Below are 26,528 nucleotides of genomic sequence, written 5' to 3'. Positions count from 1 at the left end.
CTAAACTGACACTGAAACTGACACTTTAGCTGCTCTTCAGGCATGCAGCAACAAAACTGACGAAACTGACTAGACTCCAGCAGGGGCTCCATACATTAAAGGGGGTGTCTGTCAGATGCTTCCTCCCCCCCGGTAGATCTCCGGGCCTTGCTGGGTTTCAAAGTAGCTCTTGAGCCAAAAAAGTGTGAGCACCCCTGTTCTAGATGCTTCTAAGGCCCAAATCCTAACTGTTGCGTGAAAATCCCCTTTTTCCTTTTAAGTTGTGATTTTATATCTGGTTATAGGCCAAACTTCTCACAGGCCCAATTTCCAAAAACCCTGGTAAAAGTCACAAGTTTACACAACCTCCAGCTCTCCATGCACACAGCAACAAAGACTTTAGCAACTCTCTGCCCCCCCCCCTCCCAGGACCAACACGCTGTGTTGGGTCAGAGGGTCCTACACAGGACTCTCCCCCCCCCATCCAACCGCTCTACAAGACAGGTAACTATATCTGCGTCTGGAACCTTTTCCCTTCTCCCCCCTTTTTTCTCCCCTTCTTTCCCCATCTTTAGTTAGCAACTGGGTTGACAGACCAGGGACCCCTAAAATCCTTCCCTACAACCTATCCTTTTCTGATTTCCTCGGATGCACCAAATACACTCCACACGCAACCACCATGAAAGTTAGGCACACTGGATCCAAGTACTAGGATTCAAGTAGATATATACTTACCATTTTTCCATGTGCATTATGTATACCTGTGTGCTTTTGCAATAAAAATATAATCCTATTGAAAGTTATCTTTGTCCCAGTCTCCTCCTTAAGCTAAAAGGGAATTTCTCTGTATTATGCCATCTTGTTATCTAGCCTGTGATCCTGAAGTTCCAAAAGGGTAGTGTACTAATTCCCCTAAACAAAACAGCCCCGTTTTGTAACATAACCAACTTTCCCACACTGCCAGTGGGGCATGTACTACATCCTGCGCTTGGGTGGCAGTCACGGAGACTTCATCAAGGTATGGGAATGTTCGTTCCCTTATCTTGGTGCTGCATTGCTTGTACCTCGGTGCTGAAAAGTTGGTTAGGATTGCGCCCTAAGAAGCTCACAGCCCAACCCATGTTAACTTTCTGACTGTGTCCCTCTAGTGTGCAGGCTGCCTCCTGCATGTCACTTTCCCCTTGTAATGTCTGTAAAAGGGAAAAAAAAAACACATGCCTGTAAATAAAGAAAACAGAAGTTAATGGGCATGGGAAGTATCGGGGTGGAGGTTGCAGAGAACCACAGATGACTGAAACCGCTGATACCAGATCCATGGATATGGGAGAGCCCCTGTACAATTATTCTCAAACACATCTGAACAACAACAGCAAAACAAAGTAAGAAAAACACAACCCTGGCTAACTAAATGTCAGCAGGGAAGGGGCCAAACCTCTGGGGACAAGAAACTCCACATTGAGTGCTACAACAGAGAAGATCTGTATTCTGTGTCACACAGAGCAAGGCCTCCCTTGCAGACCTGAAAGGTGGCCAATATCAAGACCACCTTGACATCCTGGGTGCAAACCATTTAAGACTCTGAAGGCAATGCCCAGCACTTTGAACTGGGCATTGAAACAAAGAGGAAGCCAGTGGACGCTGGACAGTTTTAAAGTTGCATGTTCTGAAAAGCAACTCCAGTCAAAACACTAGCTGTGGCATTGTGTACCAGCTGAAGAGGACTGTAAATCCAGGGATCACTGGTCCATGTCTAAAACACTATCCTTCACATCACACTTCCTTAGACAAATATCCATGCTGGAGAATCTCCATTGATTGGTCTGGCAGCATGATCTGCTCCTGGTGGGAAATTCATTGCTGACATATTTAAAAGAAGACAGTGCTCTTTGTGTTGTGCTCTAGGCTAGGGCAATTGTGCAGAGTGCTACAAGATAAATGATCCACTACATCACCTTCTCTTTGCCCTCCTACATCCCAGGCTCTTGACCAGTTTATGCCTTGAAGTATGACGAGTTAAAATACTCAGTTAAACTGAGATCAGTTAAAAATTCCCAACCGGATAGCTGAGTTACATGAATTGAAACTGACATTTGAGCAAGGTCTGGAACTTATTTGAATTCCATCTTGGAAGTGTGCCTGAGAACTCCAGCTAATCTTAGAGGCCAGCAGACCATGCTGCTGCCAACCTGGAGAAAACATGACAGCCTCTTAGTTTTATGGCTTCTTTTGTGTTGCAAAATTCAGTGAAAGCAGATTGACAAGGAAGAAAAGAAAATGGCAAAGAAAGAGATTCTTCTGTCTCTCATAACAGCATTTTCATATTCCAGCTAGGGATATACAGAGAGAAGCCTCCTAAGAGATGTTGATCATCTTTCAAACATTCTGTTTGCTTCCCTCGAAATTGTTCAGATGTTTCCCCTTCAAGATTCAAATTTCCTTGAATCTTGAAATGCACCTAAAATCATGTCAAGTTTAGCATCGAATCTTATCAACTTTGTGCACTCTGAAAAGAGTTCCTCTACCTCTGAGATAAGCCTGTTTTTCCCTGTATGCCCTAAACACTTGACTTGCTCCATTCCCTGATGTCATTGTGCCTGCCAGGAATAGCCCCACTGCCCACATTCTCAGCTTTCCTGTGAGGGGGCAATACTCTTGTCTTGGACAATGCAGAGGATTTATCCATGAAAAATCAGCTTTCCCTGTTGCAGGGCAGGTACTACATTTTTCTCAGGAATGTTGACTATACGCGATTGGCAGGTGCTGTGATGTTCCTCCCATTCTCCAAGCTTACTCAGTGCAGGGAGTGTTTATAGAGAACAGGGCTGTGGTAATGTCTGAGGGCAATCATGGCACAACTTGAGGGTCCATCTCTCTTAAACCGCGAGTCCTTGCAAATTTGGGGGGGAGGTTTGGGTCCTCTCACATTCCCAATGATGTCATCAGAAGTGCAGTGTAATTTCCAGATTAGTGATTGGATTTGGGGAAAAACACTTTTTTAAAAATTGATCAGTTTGCTGAGCCCAATTCTGAATAGAACTGATAGAAGTTTTTCCATCCCTAATGTGGAGAGGGTTCCCTGCAAGTAGAAAATGTAAACATTGCTGGCATAGGTTGATATCTAGTTTAATAGTGGTTGGTCAGCTAATAAAAATACTGATCCCCTTTTGAAAGGCTCTCATGTTCTTTCAGTGTCTAACCCTGTGATGTGATCTTGACAGCTACCTGTTATTAAAGCGAATGGATGTTCTTAAACGTGTTTTGATCTGTTGCAGCTCCCTATCCACCTCGAAATATTTCTGTGCGTGTTATACATATGAACAGAAACGATAACTGGGAGGAACCCAGTGGAAATTTCCCAGAAGAATCCTTTTTGGGAACACAGAGCTCAGTGGGACAGGAGGAGAAAGTGACACATGTTTTGAACGATTTGCCTGAACTCCCAACAGCCAACACTTCTTATACATGGCCAGATTACCACTATAATAGCAGTGATTATGAAACCACATCACAGCCAGATTGGTGGATTAATGAGTCTGGCTCCCCAGAGACAGAAGATGAGTTTGTCAACGCGGTACCAAGGGATTATGAGAACAGCAGCCCAACTACCGAATTGGAGACACCCACTCCCGAGCCTCCTTCATTTTTCCCCATGCAAATGGTGCTGAGCTGGCTGCCTCCAAAACCACCCACAGCATTTGATGGCTTCCATATTAGTATTGAGAGAGAAGGTAAAGTAACCCACATCACTGTTCAGAATGGTGGCACAAAGACCATCTGCTGTGCACCAATGAAAGTTCCAAGCAGGATGACTTTAGAGCAGTGATTTTCAACCTTTTTTGTCTCGCAGCACACTGGCAAGGCACTAAAATGGTCAAGGCACACCATCAGATTTTTGACAATTGACAAGGCACACTGTGCTGTCAATGGGGGCTCACATCCCCCAATGGTCCTATTGATAAATGACCCTCTCCCAAATTCCCGCGGCACACCTGGGGACGATTCGCGGCACACCAGTGTGCCACGGCACAGTGGTTGAAAATGGCTGCTTTAGAGAATAGCTGGCAATTCTCCTGCTTCTTTTTACTGCTTTGTCTGCTAATTCAGGTCGATACTAGAAACCATGACAGATCATTAGAAAGTATAGGAGTGTGTAATCCTTGTTTTTGATTGCTGGCAGGCTTGTTTCTCTACTGTTGATCTAAACAGTGGTCCTGCTACAACAGAATGTGTCTGTGGTCCAGTAAAACAAACAGGAATCTCACTTATCAGCTGCTTGGCAGGGATGGCAGAAGTGAAAGGGACTCAATCCAACCCTCACTGTGTCTCCCTGATGGGTAGCTTGGTAATCTTTGTTTACCAAGCTATGTGCTGACAGTCCAGGCAGCTATGCTGGAGTGGGTAATCTAAAATAATTTAAAAAAAATTATTTTAATGGCAATCTCTAGTTTAAAAATTTTTTTTTTATAAAATGCAACTGAAATAAACTTTTTTTTTTTTACAAATTTGAAATCAAGGACTTTTCCCGAAATCAGTACATTTCAATTTAGTACAGTTTAGATTCTGAAATCTCAGTTCTCCAAACCCACCTTTTTTGTTAAATCTTGTGTGATTTCCCCACCACCCATTTCATTCAGAATTTAAGGTTTCCATATTCAATTCATTTTACCACCTCTGAAACCATTTATTTATTATATTCTGTAAAATGCTTTGTGCACTTTTTTTTGAAAGTGGTATCATCATCATCATCATCATCATCATCATCATCTAAGTCAGGCATTCAAATTTGGAGTTTCAAAATCTGAACAAGAATTTCAAATTTTAAATGACAAACTAACAAATCTCATTCAGTGCTGCTTTAAACACATGAGGGCTGACATTTAAAATTGAACAGAATCCTCAAAGAGCATTGTTATCAAATCTCCATTGATAGAAACAAAATCCCTGTAGCTGTCCCAGTTCAAAATAGACCTGTTGGGACAAAAGTGTAGATTTCTGAGAAATTTCATGTGGCTTTTAAAAATCGGTTGTTTGGCTTCCCTTTAATATTCTCAGATGTTTCATCTTGGGAAGAACCCTGAAATTGGCTTCTAAATTAAGTTCTTTGAAATGTTGATGCCAACCTTAGAACAAAGATTCCCACTTTCTTTGAATTTTCATATAATAACTGTATGGTGCAAGTATGTACAGCACTTAACAAACATCAAGGCATGCTTGTCAGGTAGCAGCTACTTATTCCAAAACCTGCTACATCCATCTTCACAGAACCTATTTCCAACTTTCAGTACAGCCACAGTTTGGCCACAAGCGCGCGCTCTCTCTCTCTCTCTCTCTCTCTCTCTCTCTCTCTCTAATTTGTTTGGAATCAGAGTGGCAGAGAGGAACAAGTGAGCAGAGGCTTCTTTGATCTTCTGCTTCTCTGAATCCAAGAAGAAGCCAGGTGCGCTGAAAGAGGGGTGTAAGGGGCTTCTCTGCAGCTGCTTTGGCATGTCACCATGGAATCTTGTTTACTGTATCCAGTGTGGACCAGAAAGAAGAGAAACAGCAAGTTAGTGCTGTGCTTCCTGGTATTGTTCAGTCTGGTCTTTTTCATCCTTTATCCATCTATCCAGCCTTGAGTGGGGATTTGAACCTGAATCTTTACATATTTATCCTCCTCCTTTGGGGGCGGTGGCTTGCCAGGTAAGGAAAGCTACTTCACCAGATGTGCATCACTTTTACGCTTGTTGACTGGTATTGCTCAAGAAAATTTGCCCCACTGTTAATTTATCCATTCATAATTGTCTGAGTGATGACAAGACAATACAAACTACCTTACTGAATTGAATTAATTACAGTAATTTATTACTGTCAATTCAGGAATCCGTTCAGCCCTGGAGTCATGCAACACAGGACTAAGAGTTGGGATACGAATCAATATGTCTGTAGCCAGGCACATCTGAGGATTTGAACTAATTCACATGCCTTCTCCCTTCTTGATCTAGAGAACTTCACGGAATTCCTGACAGTTGGTGAGGATGTTCATGAATTTGTTGCTGATCTGAAGGAACCAGGGAAATATACCGTCTCTGTTACAACCTTTAGCTCATCTGGCTCGTGTGAAGTTCGAGAAAGCCGCACTGCCAAAACGCTTAGTTTTTATATTAGTAAGTGCCTGTATGTTCATATATGCAAGTGAGCAAAATGTTTCAGTTCATTAGTGCAAAATGAAAGGAAGGAATCCACAGAACCATAAGTAAGGGTTTAGCTCAAAAAATGGGGCTTCCCTGCTCCCTCCTCCACATTGCAGCTCCCAGCATCCCCCCAAGCCAATTCTGGGGGTCAGGGAACCCTCAAGAATACTGAAGGTTACTTAGGAAATATGCACACAAAGTACTGATGGAGGGGAGAGTTGGCAGAAATTGCACCCCCCCCCCCTTCCATGAACATGAAAGCTTATCTGTTCTGGAAAGGACACTTTTGAATCCAAGCCCATTTATTCTTTTTAATTCAGATTCTTTCCTTTGAAAGATAATCATATTGCTCTGAACTGGAGACCCTGTATGTACATAAGAGTGGCCATTCACTTCTGTGCACAACCTATTGACTCTACATCATGCCTGTGCATAAACTCTCAAAGATGAGTATGCTAGTGTCTTAGTTTCCAAGGCTTCAGAGCAACCCCAGGCAAAATTCCAGCTTGATTCAGAATTCTTAATGGACCTTCCAGATCACTGGGAACCAATAGCTGGACTAGGTGGGAGGGGGTGTCACTCAGGGACCTTGGAATATTTCACATCCAATGTAACATTTTGGTCTGAAGCCCCAGTAGCTCACCACAAGGAGTCGCACCATCAGACTAGACCCATAGCCCAATCCTATTGGGCTCATTACTGGCAGTGAACTAGCTTTCTAGCCATGGCTGGCCATATGGCAGTGCACACAGCACACTGCTGATGACCATTTTGGAGCCACTGCTGCAAATGGTGGTAGTACTCTGCTGCTGCAGCTGACAGAGGGTGGGAAGAGGGAGAAACTGGGAATTCTGGGGGTGGAACCAAGGGCATGTCAGGGGAGGGAGGGGGTGGATCAGGCAGCGGTGGTGTATGCTGGAACATAATTCCTCTCTTTACAACCTCCGGTCTTTTTCCTCCTTGGACAAAATTGTCGGCGTATGTTTGAGGGGATCCATAGGCATCTCCAGGGGTTACATTTTTTAAACTTACCTCCTTTTGCCTTTGGGTCACCCCCCTCACCATAGCATGCAATGCCTGACTTTTTTGGTGCAGCTGCATCACTAGTGATCATGGGAGAAAGGATCAGGGCCTCAGTCACTTCTGACACCCCCAGTAGGTGTACAAAGATGAAACATGCAGACATGATTTTTTTCCCATTTGTTGCTTGCCATTTCAAATATAAAGTGTGTATGTAATAAAAGTGCGCATGTGAAAACCATCAGTAATGTATGCTCTGCCCTCTGAGGAAGGCAGGTCCTTGGAGATGACTGCCACCTGCCTCTGGTAATGTGTTTAGGTCCTACAGGAGAATGGATCGAAGAGTTGACCGAGAAGCCTCGGAATGTCATGGTAACTGTGCTGAGCTCAACCACAGCCTCGTTATCCTGGACCACGTCGCAGGAGAGCAGCGGTAGCAACAACACAATAGTGTCTGTTGTGTCCTTGACATGTCAGAAACAGAAGGAGAGTCAAAGACTTGAAAAGCATTATTGCACTGAGGTAAGAGGCAGAAAATGCTCCCTCCTCTAATGGCACACAGGAGAAATGAATACAAGAAAGACCCAGGGCAGGCACATTCAGTGGGCTGCTGGGCTTCTAAACCCTTCAGTGACCTCAGCCTAGCCCTGGAGAAACTGGTGTGCAGATACTTCAGGATATACTGGGAGCCTCCTTTATACTTCTAAGGTTGGCATCCTATGCATACTTATTTGGGAGAAAGCCTCCTTTAATTCAAGGGAACTTATTTATGAATAAGCAAGAATAGGTTTGCACCACATGCCACTTAGCCTTTTGGCACAATTCTATGCCTATGTTACACTAGTACAATGACTGCTGTACTGATATAGGCTATCACAAAAGCGGAAAGTGCCCTCCAACACCTGGTGAGTAAGCAGCTCTGGCAGGATGACCGACAGAGCAGGAAAGCACCTACTTACCTGGGGAAGGCAGGAGGTGTAATGGGGGGAAGACGGAGATGGGGGAGACTGGGCCCGGGGGGGGCAGGATCGGCAATGCTGGTGCACACCAAATCCTATTCCCCTTCCTGGGCTTGAAAGTTCGACATGGGGCTTCTCAGACTTGCATTGGCCATTTGGCAGGCACAAATTTGAGTAGCACTACTGCTCTGGCTGAGGCTTGACGCTGGGTAAGCTTGCTCCTTTCCAGCTGCTCCAGTGCTGGTTAGGATTGGGCTGATTGGCTGTTCTCTCTCAGCCTTTTCAAAAGCTCCAGGTAATGAAAGAACGCAAGTGTGTGCAGGCACTCACTGACTTACATTAAGGGTTCAATTCTGGACACCCTTATGTCAGTTGATTTTCAGGTAAGCTGGAACTGGGCTGTGCAAGAGGAGCTGCCCATGCTTGCCGTTTGGCAAACAAAGCTGGGGTCACTCCCAGTGGACCCCATGTTTCCTCTTTTGTGTAGAGTCCATATGGAGGAAGGGTTGAGATTCCTTCGGAATGAGCTGCATTCTGATCCTTGGAGCTGTTTCCAATCCTTGGAGCACAGCAGTCTGGCCCCTTGCCTTCTCAGCTTGCTCCCTTCTCCACCAGGAAGGCAAGGGGTGAGCTTGCTGTGCTCCGAGGGTCAGGACGCAGCAATCTCACCCTTTCCTCCTTGTGAGCTCTACGCAAAATAGGTAAGAGAGTGTGCTGGGAACAATCCCAACTAACGGAGCAAAGCAAGAGGTGAGCTTTACAGAATGGTTAGTGGTGAGCATGAGTGGCTCCTCTTACACATTCCAAACTTTGGGAAGAGCATGTATTTAGGACTTTATATCTGCAAGACAAAGTTACAGGCAACGACTAGAGATATACCTTTTTTGTGGAGGTAATCGCTGTAGCATGGAAAGGGGAGATATGGGATCTCTGAATTGCTTTCTGAAATATCGACATAACCTTACCATTCCTTTTGTACCATTTCACTCCTCTCCCCACTGCCCAGCAATTGCTTTGGCAGTTTTTTGTTTTGCAAGAGGGCACTTATTCTTGCTGGCTGTGTGCTTTGGCCAGGCAGCCATCATGATGACTTCCTAGCACCACACAGCCCACCAGATCTGTGGTGATGATACCATAACGCCAAAAGTGCTTGTGGGACGTGCATCCTGCCCGTTCTTGGAATGGAAGAACATTTTCACCTTATTTTGCAGCGCTTCTCTGTTTTCTGTCCATAGGTGAATATGAGCAGCAATTTTATTGAAAACCTGGTTCCTGGTGCTCAGTACCAAGTTGTCATTTACTTACGGAAAGGACCACTGGTTGGGCCGCCTTCTGACCCTGTTATGTTTGCCATTGGTAATCTGCTTACACCTACTCCAGCTCTTGTGTTAGTTGTGTGTGAAACAAACATCTTTTACTTTTAGTGTGAGCCTGAGCATGATGGGCTCAGTTGTGTTCTACCAGAACCTGTAGGAAATTTAAATTGGGATACACATTTGCTGCTTGTCTAGAGTACTCACTAGGCTGGTATTGATGCAAATGGAAGTGGGAGGGAGAGCATACCATACCTCCCCATTACATCTGCATTTGCCTCTTGATACCATCATCCATCCACACAGGAATGTAATGTTCAAATGGGGGCTATGTGCTTAAAATCCAATGCAAAGAGTTCAATTTTGCATAGTTTAAAATGGCAGTGAAGCAGCCATATAGCCTTTTACATTTGCACTGTGATCCTGATTGAGATTGAACTCTCCCGGCTCCAATTTTAAGACTGAAAAACAAATTAGACAAAGACATGTTACATCACATCTAGTTTGACCCTTATAAGATCCATACATTAGATGTATACAAAAATGTAAATGAGCCATTATGCTCAGTTCCATATGTTGGTTCTATCTAGTGCTCCCTGCAAGGGAACCTTGCACAGTGCTGTTTCCACTCTGCCTGATCCATCTATTACTTTAGGGGAAGCTAGAATAGGGAGAGAGGACCAAACACGCATTCTGCTGGGAACATGGCTGGATAGAGCTTTTTTTTCAGTAGTTCCTGTGTTTTTCTGGTGGGGAGTGATGATGGCAGAGATGAATGTATTGCAGTTTGGTGGGTAATGAGCTCTGTGTGAGAAAATGTTTGCAATTGTCACACAAATTGTCTCCTCTTTTTTTTTGTTTTTAGTGCCCACAGGGATAAAGGATTTGACCCTTTACCCTTTGGGGCCAACTGCTGTGGTCCTCAGCTGGAACAGGCCATACCTGGGTGTCTTTCGGAAGTACATTGTTGAAATGTTTTATTTCAACCCTTCAACCATGACGTCGGAGTGGACAACGTACTATGAAATTGCAGCAACTGTCTCCTTAACATCATCAGTGGTAAACTTTGCTTATTGCAGTTTGTTTTGACTTCCACTTCCATGTCCAGAGCTTGGTTGCAGAAATGTTTCAGCAAGTGTAAAAACAAAAAGGTGCAAGATGAAAATCTTGCTAATGCGTTTGTATATCCCAGATTCAATTTACTGTGAAGAATAGCCAAACAAAAACAACTTTATAGTAATAGCATGAGGCCAGAAAAGGGAAAACTCTTTTCCTTACAGCAGCAATTTTCAATTTTTTTTCATCTCATGGCACACTGACAAGGCTAAAATTTTTGCCTTTCATCTTGTGACAGACTACAATTTTCAGGGCGCACCATCAGCTTTTTGTCAATTGACAAAGCACACTGCGCTGCCAGCAGAAGGCTCACATCCCGAAAGGCCCTACTAATAAATTACCCTCTCCCCAACTCCCATGGCACATTTGTGGACCATTTGTGAAACATTAATGTGCCACGGTTGAAAATTTTTACCTTTAAGGAAGAATGATCTCTAGGAATACTACTATTACTACTAATATTACTACTACTACTAATATTAATACTACTATTACTACTAATATTACTACTAATATACTACTACTATTACTACTACTATTACTACTAATATACTACTACTATTACTACTAATACTACTATTAATCAGGTTCTGTTTAACTTCCTGTGCTGAGGCCATAGGACTATGGGCATAATACAGTGAGGTAGACTGAACCCATGTGGGGCAGTTGGGATCATGTCTCTGGCCCCACTTTTATGCCTTTACAGCATACATTCCAAAAGAACTTAGGCATTCACAATCAATATGTACATAGATTGTGTATGCATAGTTAGGAACCTGCAAAGAGTAAGATTCCTGATCATGCTGCCAGAATGTGTGCATGCACAGTGTGTACATGTGCAAGAATGCAGGGGAAAAAAAGAATACAAGCTTCAGACTAGTGCTAGACGTTAATGATGCATTTTGTGAGTAACACATTTCAACCATGTGTCAATCTTCTTCTGGGGCAAGGTTCTTCATATGTTTAAGGGCAACGCTGAAACCATTTCCGCAGTTCATGACTTTGTTACCCTGAGGCCTTCTGGTCTTGTATTTTTTAAAAGACAGTACTGTCCAGCAATTGCAGAGGCTGGAACTCCACAGTTTTTGTTTTTTTTTAGAACATGTAGTTCCACCTCTGGTCATTCCTGTTAGAAGACATGGCTAATCACAATCTGTTTGTGAGCAGGATAGTGGTGGGATAGCCTAGTGATCCCAGTCATTAATGCAAGGTTCTTGCAATAACGTTCACCAAGAATGTAGCCTGGATGCTGCATGTGGACCCTGACTTGTTGATGCTCTCATCCTCTGCCCCTTTTCTTGTTGTTTGTACCTCTTCAGAGAATAGGCAACCTCTTGCCTGCCTGGTATTATAACTTTCGAGTTACCATGGTGACATGGGGCGATCCAGAGCTCAGCTGCTGTGATAGTTCCACCATCAGTTTCATAACAGGTAAAACAAAATGTGAAAAAGCTTTGACCGGAAGTGGATTGTTTTTTAAATTTGCTTGGAGTGTACGTACATCAAAAGGACCTGTAGTTTGGTGGGGAGATTTGAAGGAAGAGAGCCTGATTCCCTTACTTGCAAAGAAGCTTATAAAGGAACAGCTGGCTATCCTAAAACCATTTGATGACATTCAGAACTCTTTGGACACTAATAAACTTTGCCTCTAGCTCTAAGAAATTCATTTTTATGCACGGTTTATCTTCAGCACTGCTTGTTGTGCTGTACGTAAAGATGATGTGTTGGTTGCGTCTCTCCTGAGCTCCATATACAGTACAATAAGGAGCAGGTGTTTGGTGCAGGATGAGAAACCCCAGCTCTCCAGTAGTGAATTTCCAGAAGCTGCAGCTGAATTTCAGGACACTTTTGCATATCAGGAGAGCTTGCGACTTGGTTGGCAACCTTCAGTCTTGAAAGACTGGTATAAGCCTACAGCACCCAGTATTCCCAGGCGGTCTCCCATCCAAGTACTAACCAGGCCTGACCCTGCTTAGCTTCTGAGATCAGACGAGATTGGGCATGTGCAACTGGGAGGGGGACGCTTGCAACTTGGGGACTGAAAAATCAATACATATGCGGAAAACCACAGAAGAACCAAATGACATGTGGCACCTGCAAGATGAACACATTTATTGTAAGAGAAGCTTTCATAGACGACAGTCCACTTCTTTGGATGGAGAAGTGCTATATTCAGTCGACAGTTGTGGCACATGTGCTATATGCACACACACAGGTATAGAGAAAATGGTCATGAACAATGGGACCAAAGAGCCATGAGCGGCAAGCAGTGGCATAGCTAGAGGAGGTGCAAAGCACTATGTTTTGCAGGTGCCTGAACCCACTGTTCAAGCAGCCCATTCCCCTCCCCTTCAGAGCCATTCCAGGTGGTGGGAGCAAAAAAGAGACTTTCACCTTGCTCCTACTGCCCAAAATGGCTCCAAAGGGGAGGGGCTACTTGCATGGTGCATTCAAGTGCCTGCAAAACTTAGTGCTTTTCATTCCCTCTAGCTACATAAGAACATAAGAACAGCCCCACTGGATCAGGCCATATGCCCATCTAGTCCAGCTTCCTGTATCTCACAGCGGCCCACCAAATGCCCCAGGGAGCACACCAGATAACAAGAGACCTCATCCTGGTGCCCTCCCCTGCATCTGGCATTCTGACATAGCCCATTTCTAGAATCAGGAGGTTGCACATACACATCATGGCTTGTAACCCGTAATGGATTTTTCCTCCAGAAACTTGTCCAATCCCCTTTTAAAGGCATCCAGGCCAGACGCCATCACCACATCCTGTGGCAAGGAGTTCCACAGACCAAGAGCATAAGAATAGCTCCTGGATCTAATAGCCAAAGGCCCATCTAGTCCAGCTTCCTGTATCTCATAGTGGCCCGCTGCAAGAAGTGCAGTGTAGTCATGGATAGAAACCACTGGAAAGCCTGTTGATCTCCACTAACACCTGAGTTATCATGAGGCATTGATTACATTATTTGATCTTATCTTGGCAAGGACAGGGTCCTGAGAACTTGATTTTTTTTTTAGATGAAAACTTTCCTCCTTCAGTATATGCTTCAGAAGTAGGATAAAAATACCAACAGTAAAAATACATATATAAAATAAATAGAGATCTAGAGTCCCAAATTCTGTGCCTTCACAGTGTGAGTGCAGCAGTCCACACCAGAACTGGCCTAAGACCTCCTGTTTCCTGAGGCAAATGTTGATGTCTTACTTCTTATGATATGCCAGCCTCTGCTTCTCTCACTCTCCAGTGTTCTGGCTCAGAACTCTACTCCCCACTCCTGTATTTTCCTCTCTGCCTCCCTCTTCCATTTCCAATCCAGAGAATGGAAGAAGGAGAAGCAGTGGAGGCAAGTAGGTGGACAGAAATGGGCGTTCCCCCGCCACTCCGCTGTCTGAGGTACCTGCTTCAGTTGTCCTCGTGGATGGGCCAGCCCTGTCCACAAGCTATGCAGCATTGCCCTATTTCTCAGGGTATATGTGAGGACAGTAAATGAAATAAGAATTACAAATCCTTTTGCGTCCTCAGAAGGGATAGAAAAAACACAAATGAGAAGTACATGAAAACCATACTGTTGACCCTGTTTAAAACTGTTTGTATTTCTTCCCGATAGCTCCAGTGTCCCCGGAAATCACCTCTGTTGAATATTTTAATAACCTTCTCTACGTTAGCTGGATCTACAGTGATGGCAACACGGACCTTTCTCATTCTAGAATGCTTCACTGGATGGTCGTGGCAGAAGGGAAGAAAAAGATCAAAAAGAGCGTAAGTGAGAACACGTAGTCCGTCCTTTGGCAGACTGGCATAACTGATGCTGGATCTGCCCGGTAATGAGCTAGTATCTTGCAAGTGTTTTCCCCAGTAGACATTTAATAAGCTTTTGTGCTAGTTACCCCTGCCTTTTAACCAGGGAAAGTCTCTATTCTCCAGCCCCTCACGGATAAATTATTGCCCCTCTTTTGTCTTTTGCAGGTGTTTTGTGGGTGCTTTTTGATAGTTTTCCTAATGTGGGTTATCCTTCAGCCCCCTCCCTAGGTCTCTGGATGTTAAATCTCTAAAGGGGAACAAGCTAGACGCAACCTAATTTCAGTGCACATGCATGTCAATGCATGCACATGGACACAAAATTGCCTGTGTGTGCATACAAGCATGTAAGATTACTTTAGCATTGCATCTCGTTTGAGCCTAAGTTTGTTCTGACTCTCTTTCCCATATGAAACAAAAAGGGGTGGGAAGTGGAACAGGCAGAGCCACAGTTAGATAAGTTAGGGGGTGGGCAAAGTGAGGGGCAAGCATGAGGGAGTTTCCCCCTGGGGAAAGGGGGAAGCTAACCTATAGTCCTTTCCTCAAAATGCAACGTAACTGCAGAAGTCTCTTGCTTCTAATATGGAACATATATATTGGCACATTGGCTGAGGTGATCTGAAGGCCTTAGGAGTGGACCTCAACAGGTGGGAAACCCTGGCCTCTGAGCGGCCTGCTTGGAGGCAGGCTGTGCAGCATGGCCTTTCCCAGTTTGAAGAGACACTTGGCCAACAGTCTGAGGCAAAGAGGCAAAGAAGGAAGGCCCATAGCCAGGGAGACAGACCAGGGACAGACTGCACTTGCTCCCGGTGTGGAAGGGATTGGCACTCCCGAATTGGCCTTTTCAGCCACACTGGACGCTGTTCCAGAACCACCATTCAGAGCGCGATACCATAGTCTTTCGAGACTGAAGGTTGCCGACAGGCTGAGATCATTCATAGAGGCCTATCCTGGGTGCCCCTGCTCTCTGAAGTGACTGGACAGATAGCATTTTCAGTTGTGGGGCCCAAATTATAGGACCCCTCTGAGATTTGTGCACCTGGCACCGAGCAAGGCTTGCCTACCTTCACAGGCTTTTGTTTTCATAATGTTTTACCTTTTGGTGGTTTTCAGCCCCCCAACTGGAATTCTGTCATCTACGGTGGTTTTCCTGTGTTTTATTTTTTTTCCCCCTGTGCAATAATAAAAACGTATATGATCATATTCTTAATTATGGCTACATAATTAAAGGTAAAGCGTGGTAAGATGTGCAAAAACTTCACAACCCCTAACAACACGTAGACACCATTAATAAGAAGGGGAATTTCCTCCTGGCTGCGGAGTGTAAGAACAGATCACGTACTGATGTTGACAGGACCTCTGAAAGGAATTTTATCAGGGGGTACAACATTTCTTTTGGGGGTACAAAGTTACTTTTGGGCCCTTCCCTTCTCCATTGGATCATATTTCCATAAAACAATTGGATCATAATTTCTATGAATTACGATATATATAATTAAATAGGCTTACACAAAATATGAATCTTCACACAATATATGCAAACACTTTCTGAGATCCCAGGAAATTTCTGGCTCCCCCTCCTTTGGCTCCAGGACCTCCATTTTGACCTTAGGCAGGATGTACCCCTTGCACCCCCCCTCCCTTCTCATGGGCTCTGAGATCGGAAAATACCACATTCCAGGAAATTTTCAGACCCCCTTCCTTAGGCACTTGGAACCCCTTTTTGACCCTGGGAACAAGTGCAATTAATCTTCATAGGCCCTGTATGGTGGGCAGAATTCTGCCCCACTTTGGTTCTGAAGAGACTCCAAATGGCTTTAAACATTCTTAACAAATTGGCCTATGAGCACAGCTCATTTGCACTCCCCCTCTTCTCACTTGTTTTCAGCATCTAATTCAGGTTTTGATTTTTGCCCTCCTTATTATGGAGTCTTCTCCAAGTACTTAACCCACCGACCATTTTAGGTCACACGGAATGACATGGCAGCAGTGCTGAACTTGCCTCCAGGGGACATCTACAACCTCTCGGTGACAGCTTGCACTGAAACGGGTAGCAACACCTCTGCGCTACGGCTTGTGAAAGTTGGTGAGTTGTTTTCTTGAGAGTCACGCTCTGAGGAGGGTGGCACATGCTTTGGAAAGGATTTGCTCTTGTGCAAATGGGTGGTTTTTCTCATCCACGTGGTAAAAACCGGAAGAGTCAGTTTGGAAAAACTGGAAGAATTTTTAAAATGGAGAAAGGCAAGTGAAAGGCTGTGAAAGGTGGTAAACTGTTGACACTGAACAAGCATTCTTGGCAAGAGCCCATGGATGGGTTCAGGCAGTCACTAGAAATATGGTTTAGATGGGTGTGAGTGATCCCAGGAAAGCTGTGGGCTTGTACATTCCCCCTCCCTTCCTTTGAGAACTTGAAGAGGAAATAAAGGACATCTGCTTTTAATTTTTAACTAAGCACAGCTCTGCATGTTGCTTGAACTCTGGGAATAGTTTTAATTGTGGCATGTTCAAATAAACCAGGATTAAATTGTGGTTTCAGAATCCTGGTTTGTTAGTTAACCACAGGTAAAACTAACCATACTTTCCTGAGTTCAGATGACATGCAATACTGTGGTTAGTTTGACACTCTTTTCTCCAAAGCACAGGAGAGTTTAGAACCAGAATTTAGAGAGCACCCAACTGTGTTACCTGTCCCCTTTCAACCCCATTTTCTTCTGTTCAGTTGATGTCCAGTTGAAAGTATGTGAAATCTTTACAGTTGCAACCACTAGGAGTCAGATTTTTACATTTGTTAAAAACATTGTCATGGTGAAGTTGAATTAGATTTAGATTCATTGCGTGAAAAGAAGAAGAAGTCCCTAATAATAATAAAACTGAGATAAGTACAATAATAGACAGGGCAATAGCGTGAAAGAGAAGGAAATGATTTTGCTGTTAGAGGTGAGTCCTCCATATCTGCAGATTCTGTACTGGATCTGACTCAGCATGAGTTCCCTGGACCTGCATTGAACCAGACTTGGTCCAACCTGAGCCCTCCAGAGGCGACTGAAGTTGTACTCCGATTGCCTCTGGAGGGCTTTCTGAAGCCCTCAGAGGCCCACGTGCATTCCCCTGAGGTCTCTGCAGGCTTCAGAATGACTGTTTTAGCCAAAAAACCACAGCTTCTGGTTTCCCGAGAAGGGCAAAAAATGTCACATCCAGTTTCTCTCTGTTGTGGGAAAGTTGTGGTTTTTATGACCAAAGTGGCCATTCTGAAGCCGGCAGAGACCATTCTGAAGCAGCAGCCCCATGTTCCTAATAACATCAGCCTGTGAATTTGAGGCTCTGAAAAACCTTTTTTCAGAATTTACAATGGTTTTATATGAATTTGGGGTGCTGATTCCAAAAATGGCATCAGTTTTGCCATATCACCTCTAGTTTCAGAGATACCAAACTAGAGGTGATAAGGCAAAACTGATGTCATTTTTGAAATCAGTGCCCCAAATACACACAGGAATAGGTCTAAGATGGCAAGATGTGTGTTGGTCTGTGTAATGCATCGTTCTGTCTTGAAGCAAGCAGAGTGCATTGTCTCACCCTTCCTAAATGATGGCCCGGATTCCACCACTATCTGCCTTCTTGGGAGCAGGAAATGACAATAATTTGCAATGCATGACTGCTTCTTCTGCCTCGTGTAACACTTTTCGTGACAGAAACTATAAATAGAATGCCTCTGACTGCAAAGTTTTTGTTTCCCAGTGCCAAAACTCTGTTGAAAAAGGAAGTGATAACTGAAAGTGCAAATAGGGAAGGGGGGAAAACATGCTTTGTAGAAGTGTCTTCCTGTTTAAAATTGCATATTTATTGCTGAGTGAGCTTTGGGAAGTGTGAAAGCTCTGCTTCAGGAAGGACACAGGCTGAGAGAGTGCAAGATGTTGCTGTTGCTCTGGCTCTGTTTGATGCCCCTTCCTGCTGAATTCAGAGGAACCACAAGATGCTGTTAAAGGGACTTTCCTCTCATCCCCAGACCCAGCTCCTCCAAGGTCACTCTTTGCTGTGAATAAGACTCAGACCTCTGTGACTCTCCTGTGGGTGGAAGAGGGAGTAGCTGATTTCTTTGAAGTGTTCTGCCAGCAGGTTGGTTTGGAGCAGGACATCAAGAATCAGGTAAGTGTGTCCTTCTTACTGATAATAAGCATGTGTGATACTGATAATCCTCTGGGGGCTGGGGATAAGAATAGGCCCTCAGTTTGGTTGTACTTGTTGTAAGAGGCGGCTAAACAGCCACCGGGTAGATGGAACTTGTAAGCCTGGGAAGGCAGCTCATCTGAGAGAAGGAAAACTGATCCCAAACCTCCACTGCCTTGTGGCTACATCCAGTTATGGAAAAGGCTTCAGGAGTCAACCTCAAAGCCAAATCTGGAGCCGAAGTCCCTGAAGCAGTTCATGGCTGAACACAGTCACGTTCTGGCAACTCCTGCGACACTGCTGGAACCAGCCGTATTGGCCTCTGCCTTTCCATTGGACCATTTCAGCGACGTGGAGAGGGGGGATTTGCTGCATGGGAAACAGTCTGTCCTCTATATCTACTTTACCCAGGCTTCACGCACTGGAGAGGACACTCTGTTCCAGAACCACCATTCAGAGCACGACACCATAGTCTTCCAAGACTGAAGGATGCCAACAACAGATACTAATAATAACTTACATATTACTGTGTCCTACGGATCGCACTTCTGTGTGTTCAAAGTGTTTCATGAGTACTATCTTGACGCAATTGTCACAACAACCCTATAAGAACAATAAGGATCATTGTCCCAGAGGGGAACTGAGGCTGGGAATGGCTTTCCAAAGGCCAAGATTTAAACTGGGAGGATCTAATGGGCAACTCCATTTCTGAGCCTAGTTAGAATCTGTAGAGTCTGATCTTGATGATCAAAGATTATGTGAGTTAAATCTTTCATCCTCTTTGCACCCTGCAAATATAATCAAAGTTATAATGTTCTTCCGTGTTACTTGGGATTGGAGAGGTTGTAGGAACACAGGAAGCCATCAGACCATTGGTCCACTGAGCCATTGTTGACACTGGCTGTTTGAGTTCCTGTCAGGAATCTTTTCTCTGGCTTACTTGGAGCTACCAGGGATTGAACCTGGGACCACAGGTTGTTCCTCTGTGCCATGGCCCCTCCTTGAATTCTGTAATGCATCTTGAAATTAAGCTGGTCAATCAATTAGAGATGCTTAGGCTATGGATTATCTAGCTTTAAATAGCTAGTAGCTGATGGAAAAAAGAAATTAGGCAGCAATCCTATGCACACTTTCCTGTGAGTGAGCCCCATTGAACATTAGACTTGCTCCTAAGAAAGCATGTATAGCAGTGATTTTCAACTTGCGTGCCATGGCATATTGGTGTGGAACTGGAGCAGGTAGCTTGGTAGCAGGGGCAGATCAGGATAGGGATTGGAATAGGCTGGGGGAGGTTTAGGGTCAGGAAGGGATAGATCTTATGGCAGCCGCACTCGCTTGATCTTATCCCCCCCCTTTCCTGATCCAGACCTGCCCCCAGAGGCTCTTCAGACTTGTTCCAGCCAACGAGCTAACATAGTTCTGAGGAGATACATTGGGGACCAGGCATCCTATGGGGAGGTAAAAATGTCTTTACTTACCATTCCTGGGCTGCCTGGTCTCCAGCTGTTCTTGGCATGCAGCATGCGTTCCATCTGTTAGGCTGCAATCCTATACACACTTTCCTGGGAGTAGGTCCTATGGAACTTTTGAGGAGACATGATTTGTAGCAAATGAGTAGCAAATGATTTTACTTTGAAGAATGTAATACTTTAGCCCAAAAGGATCCCTTATTGATAGAAGGAAAGGCTACATTCTTCTCTTAACATATTCTTCTCAATGTATTTTAGTAATACATGTTATTCTCATGTATTTTAGTAATACATGCCAGTGTCAAAAAGGTTTTTAAAAAATATGACATTATGCATGCTGTGGAGAAAAAAGAATGGTTTTGCTCCCCCTCTTCTAAAACCAGAACATAGGGCATCCAATGAATTGTATTGGCAATAGATTCAGGACAGGCAGAAAAAAAAAAATTTCTTCACATTTTGTGTTGCAGTTGTTCAATCATTGGTTCAATCAATCAATCAAGGTTTCAGATCAGTGAAATTACAATTGTTATTTTGTGCATCAATTGTGTTACTTTTGGAACTCAATGCCACAAGAAGCTCAGATGGCTTCAAAAAGAGACTAGACAAATTGATCAAGGAGGAGTGGTCTCTTGCTGGGTGTTAGTCATGACAGCTGGGTGGAATCTGTGGGCTGCAGAGGCAGTGTAGAGCTAGAGGACCGCAGCAGGGGAGGGCCCTAGCCTTTATGTCCTGCTTTTGGACCTCCCAGAGGCATCCAGCTGGCCAGTTGGTGTGAAAAAAATGAGGGACTTGATAGACCATGGGTTTAATCTGCTTAGGTCCTTACTAGTTTCCCAGATCAGGCCCATTGCTCTTGGCTCTCCACACCCAGTGGCGTGCTCTAGGGCCGCACCGGGTGAGGGGGGGGTATGTGCCAACTACCTACCCCACTCCCACCCTTCCAAGGAAATTCCTGCCTTAAAGTGCAGCTCGCACATACTGATGCTGCAGGAGCCTTCTGCCCAAGTTCGGAGGCTTTTGAGGCGCTGCACTCATGAGCGTGTGTCACACGTGCACACAGCGCAATGCATGGCAACCTCCAGCTCATCAGAGGGGCTTGCCCCAGCAAAGGGCTGGGCTGGAGGTTGCTGGGACGTCATGCCCTCCCCTCTTTCCTCCCAGCCCTCACCCAAGCAGCCTGGGAGCACCTGGGCTTTGCACTTCCTTGCTGCTGCTAGAAGTCTGTCCTCCTCCCTCTCTGTGTGCAGGTAAGGGGAATTACTGCTGCTCCTCTATCTGCCTGTTTCCCACCTGCCTGGCATTTGCTTTGCAAACAGGCAACTGCTGTGCTTGCAAGAAGCAGGCTTTGTTTTTAAAGAGACTGCAGCCCTTCCTGCCCAATCCTCTGCATGTCTACTCAGAAGTAAGTCCCATGACAGTCAATGGGGCTTACTCCTAGGAAAGTGTGGATAGGACAGCAGCCTTGGAGCCCAGTCCTCTGCATGTCTGCTCAGGAGTAAGTCACATTAGAGTAAATGGGGCTTACTCCTAGGAAAGTGTGGAAGGGCTGCTGTTCCTTTAAAAACAAAGCCTGCTTCCTGCACGCCCAGTGAGTTGCTTGTTTGGAAGGGAGGGTTCAGTTCTGCCTTTGCCCCCTGGTTGTTTTTTTTTGGGGGGGGGGTGGAACTACCCTTTTTCTGGGCTGCAGGCTGCACTCAGAAGCCCAGAGAGAGGACAAAGAGAGTGATGATGGGGAGGTGAGGATTTCCTCCCCCCCCCCAATGATCATGGAGGGGGGAAAAAGTTTGTTGCCCCCAAAAAGGCAGCCACTAGAAATCTGAAATAATGCTCTGCAAAAGTAGAAAGGGAGGTGGAGATCCCCTGTCGCTCACCAACTGCAGGAAGGTGGGAGCAAAGGACTGAGCTAGTTGTAGTCCTGATGCTGTGTGTGGGACCGGAGACATTTGTGAAACCCTCAGCAAATTTGTCTCCTCCTTGGGCTTCTCCCCTTTCCCTTCCTCCCTCAGCCTGTATATTTTCAAGATTACTGCCTTCTGCAACATTTTCAACATTTTAAAACTTCCTTTCCCTTCCCCCCACTGTTCTTTCCCACTCCGGACAGACAGAACAGAACAAACAAACCAGTGGGGGGGGGGAGATATCTGTAGAGAGAGTTGCAAGAGAGTCAGAAGCTGGAGAAGGGAGGGAAGCCTGGAAATGCCTGCCTCTCTGTAATATTGCATCCCAGCAGGATCAGTGTCAGGGCAGTACTACAAGGGTTACAGTGCAATTCTAACCATGCTTACTTAGGAGTTAGCCTCAGTGTATGCAACTGAATTTACTCCCAAGTAAGGATGTGTGGGATTGCAGTCTCCTCCTTTGATTGAAATTGACCACTGGAAGTTGATGTAGGGCAGGGGTGCTCAATAGGTGGATCGCGATCTACCGGTAGATCGCGAGGCAAAATGAGTAGATCGCAGAGCCCTGTCTCTCCAAACTGTTAATATGTCAGTTTCATCTAGTGACTAGACGAAACTGACACTAAACTGACACTGAAACTGACACTTTAGCTGCTCTTCAGGCATGCAGCAACAAAACTGACGAAACTGACTAGACTCCAGCAGTTGCTCCATACATTAAAGGGGGTGTCTGTCAGGCGCTTCCTTCCCCCCTGGTAGATCTCCGGGCCTTGCTGGGTTTCAAAGTAGCTCTCGAGCCAAAAAAGTGTGAGCACCCCTGATGTAGGGTATATCACAGAGCAGCATTTGCACAACTGCATATATATTTCGAAGGCTTTGCATACTGTGCTCCAATTGCAAAACTGGGAATTATTCAAGATGTTGAATTTTTGATTTCCTTTTTGTTGAGGGGAGAGCTAGGGAAGAACAGGGAGTGATGATATTCAAGCTAGTACTATTGGTAGGGAAATAATGAGACAGGAATTCATCTCCTAGAGCTGAGAACCGCTATAGTTTTGGAGGCTTTTGAAGAGAGTGACACAGTGTATCTTTAAGCAGAGGCTGGGTAGCCTCTATCTGAAATGTTGTAGCTGTGAACACTCTACACCAGGGGTGTCCAAAGTTTTTGGCAGGAGGGCCACATCAGCTCTCTGACACTGTGAGTGTGTGTGTGTGTGTGGGGGGGAGAGAATTAATTTACATTTAAAATTTGAATAAATTTACATAAGTTTACATAAATGAATATATTAAAGATGAACTTATATGAATGAATGAAGGTCTTGCAATAGCTCAAGGCCTATAAAAGTCCTTGCACAAAGCAAGGCCAGCCTTTCCTTTGCTGCTGCTACTGCATCACAGATGTGAAACAGCAAGTTGTGGAGGGAGCCCTCGTCCCACAGCTCACAGGAGAGGTCAAACAGTCACCCTCATGCTGACAGCAGTTGTGGCGGGCCAGTGTGGGCTCCAACAAATTGCTGGAGGGCCAGAGGCTCATTGGAGACTGGGGGCTCCCTGAGGGCCGCATTTAGAGGCCTCGAGGGCCGCACGTGGCCCCAGGGCCGGGGTTTGGGCACCCCTGCTCTACACTGACAGAGGGTTGCTTGATTATCTTGAAGATCCCAACTCTGATTTCTGTGATTCTCCATGTGACATCCTGTGATGACTCTTCACATGATGTTGAACATTGCTTGTAGTATGATTTCACACAGAAAGCATTGAAAACCAGAATGTGTTTCTAGAACAAGTATGTCCTCTGTTGAAGCCAGTAGACTAAGCCTGTTGAAGCTAGCATTTTATAAGCTGAATGAAGTTCAGTTCCAGAGATGTGTACATTTAGGCAGTGTGTATGATACTGTAATTTAAAGGTGCAATTTTAATGATGTGGGGGGGCAGTGATGTGGGGCGCAGCAATGATACATCACCACACGCACTCCTCAGGATCATTGCCCCACCCACTGCATGGGAGGAGGTCCATTATGGGGGGTGACGCGCTGGCCTTCCACACCGGGAAACGCAAACCCTAGTGATGTCACTGTCCGCACCCCCTTGCTCGCAAATGTTGCTGCCTCCTCCTCTTCCAGATGTGGAAAGTTAGCAAAGCGTCTTGCCATGAGATGCCTGAGGCAAGCAAGGGTTGCACCATTTCCTCTGCAGTCACTGAATGCAGCAATAGTGGCGAATGAACTGAAAGAGAGGAGTAAACCTGACAGTCTCCTACCAACAATAATGGATTAACTGGTGTGCTTTTTTGGGGTGCAGCACAAACAAAGAAGCTACTTAATTCATTTTGATTTTAAAACTGTCACACATTTTGTTACTGATTTGTTTAAAGCTCATTATTAACAGTATTTATATACCGCTTTTCAACTAAAGGTTCACAAAGCGGTTTACAGAGAAAAATCAAATAACTAAATGGTTCCCTGTCCCAAAAGGGCTCACAATCTAAAAAGATTTCAGGGAATACCAGCAGACAGCCACTAGAACAGACAGTGCTGGGGTGAGGTGGGCCAGTTACTCCCCCCCTGCTAAAAAAAGGAGCACCCACTTGAAAAAGTGCCTCTTACCCAATTAGCTCATGCATTTCATTATTCCGAAGAGAAGGGAGCGAGGGCTTCAATTAATGTTTTGTATTGTAGCTATATTGCATTTTCCTATTTCACAAGGCATATTATGGGTAATGGCTTTGGTTTATCTGAGAAGTGATCTAAAAAAATAATTCAATTAAATGCAAATTTGCCCTGCAAGTCTATCAGTGGCACTTTAATTGATTAGTCTGCTGAGGAAAGTGTGCAGCCTGACCTGGAGAAGCCTACGCACTGGGTTTGAACAGCGTGCCAGAGGCATGCGCCCCACCAACCACCAATGGCTGCGCAGCATGTCACGTGGGGGGAAGGGAGGGACACACACCAGACATCCACATGCACAACTGGAAGCCTTTTTGCAAACTTTGTATTTCATCATAATCATTGTAAATGATCATAATAAACTGTTGAATCATCATAAACTTTGTATTTCATCTGTGCACTGGCTGACTCCTCCTAATGACTTTTGTGGCTATAAAGAGTTCACACTTAACCGGGAGAGAGAGGTTACTTCCTTTGCATATCTGCTCTGCCTTATAACAACCTCTCCTGGTTTGCGGCATACAGTTCTACTTGCTTCACCATTGTTGGCATGAGTCACATTGCTGGTTCTTTTCTTTAAAAAAAAAGTTACAAAATACAAAAAATTCATATAGGTCCCAGAATCATTGTGAAAAGTCCATGATTCATACTTATGACTTGCCTTGACTTCTTCCCCTTGCAATGTTATATGTTTCAGTCCTGTGGCCAGAACCTCAAAAACCAATGTTTTTGTGCTATCATATAATAAGGTCTTTGATCATCTTAAGGGGATAGGCACATGTCATAAGGATTGGGATATGACATCTGAGGTGCTGGGGGACCAAAGAGGACCCCCCCCCCCCCCCCAGAAATAGCCACTGATGATCTGGGAGATGCTACTTAGTGATTTAATATTACTTTGTGCCACCAGGGGTTCCCCCATTTTCCCTACAGTACACCTTCCGAGAGTCTGTTTCTGATCACAGATCGATGCTGATAATCTTCAGCTTATTAGATGGACCCTCTTCAGGCTAGTTACGTCAGGGTGCCAGGGCACAGAGCTAGCAGATCTTCTTTGGCTAGTGAATTCCTCTTGTAGCTAGGAAGGCCCAGGGATCCTTTCATTCACCCCAGATCAGGGAGAGTTCAAGCGGCCTGGGAAACCTGTGGGGGGTCAATCCCTGTTTCATAGCCCAGTGGGGCTCTTTGGAATTGGGTCCAAAAAACCTGTTCCCTTTTTGTCTTCCTTCTGCTTCACTTTCATCTTTTTCTCCCCACTTTTTCTCTTCCTGCCCCTTTACCTCCTTTTTCCTTTAAAGCTCTGCCCTCCTTTTCTAAGCTGATTCTTCTTTCCACCCATCACCTTCTTCCATATTGCTCTTGTCTCCTTCCTCGACCTGTTGTTTTTTCCTTACTCTTACTCTCTCTCCCTTGCCATTTCTCTCTCTCCCTGCTTCAGTTTCCCATTCCTTTGCTCTCCTGGCTCCCAGCCAGGGTCATTGTCACCTGTGATGCTTACAGTGTCGTTCCGGGTTTAGGCACCTAGTGATGATGTCATTGCCTCTCTGGGCAGAGACCGGGGTGTTCTGAAACCTCTTGGGGATGGACAGAGTGCAAATGTAGTAATCAGTAGTAACATAGAAAAAGGGCAGCAGATTGTATAAATAATTGAACCACACTGGAGACCACATGGAAGGGAAAGGTAACTCCTCCCATCCTTCCTCAGGCAGCTCTCTATCTGAACACTAGGACCTTTAACAGATATTGCATGTACATTTGTAATGCTCAGGGATTCATGCATCCTTTTTGGCATGTAACAGGATGTGGGTTGACTCCTGTTCAGACTGTGGAGTATGGATAACAAAGCAGTCATTTCGTTGCATGCCCAGCTTGCTGGAAGCTTAAACCACATTAATTTCATCATGAAGGTTACAAAATTTTGGTCTTGATGGGCTTCACGAAGCACTCAGATAAGCACTTCCCATGTGTTTAT

The 26,528-nt window shown here is 44.9% G+C and overlaps 1 protein-coding gene across 1 annotated transcript in view; it reads left to right on the top strand.

The window, feature by feature from the left end:
• The window catches only part of PTPRO (protein tyrosine phosphatase receptor type O), an 82,016-nt gene that overhangs the window by 15,497 nt on the left and 39,991 nt on the right, over nucleotides 1–26,528 (top strand). The window contains exons 4-12 of the mRNA XM_066633793.1: nucleotides 3,252–3,707; nucleotides 5,961–6,122; nucleotides 7,489–7,691; nucleotides 9,364–9,484; nucleotides 10,307–10,500; nucleotides 11,877–11,988; nucleotides 14,172–14,323; nucleotides 16,328–16,448; nucleotides 18,366–18,505. Coding sequence (XP_066489890.1) covers nucleotides 3,252–3,707; nucleotides 5,961–6,122; nucleotides 7,489–7,691; nucleotides 9,364–9,484; nucleotides 10,307–10,500; nucleotides 11,877–11,988; nucleotides 14,172–14,323; nucleotides 16,328–16,448; nucleotides 18,366–18,505 — 1,661 coding nt within the window. The remainder of the gene's footprint in view (nucleotides 1–3,251; nucleotides 3,708–5,960; nucleotides 6,123–7,488; nucleotides 7,692–9,363; nucleotides 9,485–10,306; nucleotides 10,501–11,876; nucleotides 11,989–14,171; nucleotides 14,324–16,327; nucleotides 16,449–18,365; nucleotides 18,506–26,528) is intronic.

The sequence above is a fragment of the Tiliqua scincoides genome, chromosome 7, assembly GCF_035046505.1.
Source record: "Tiliqua scincoides isolate rTilSci1 chromosome 7, rTilSci1.hap2, whole genome shotgun sequence".
Taxonomy (NCBI): domain Eukaryota; kingdom Metazoa; phylum Chordata; class Lepidosauria; order Squamata; family Scincidae; genus Tiliqua; species Tiliqua scincoides.
This window is presented reverse-complemented; position numbering and strand designations above follow the sequence as displayed.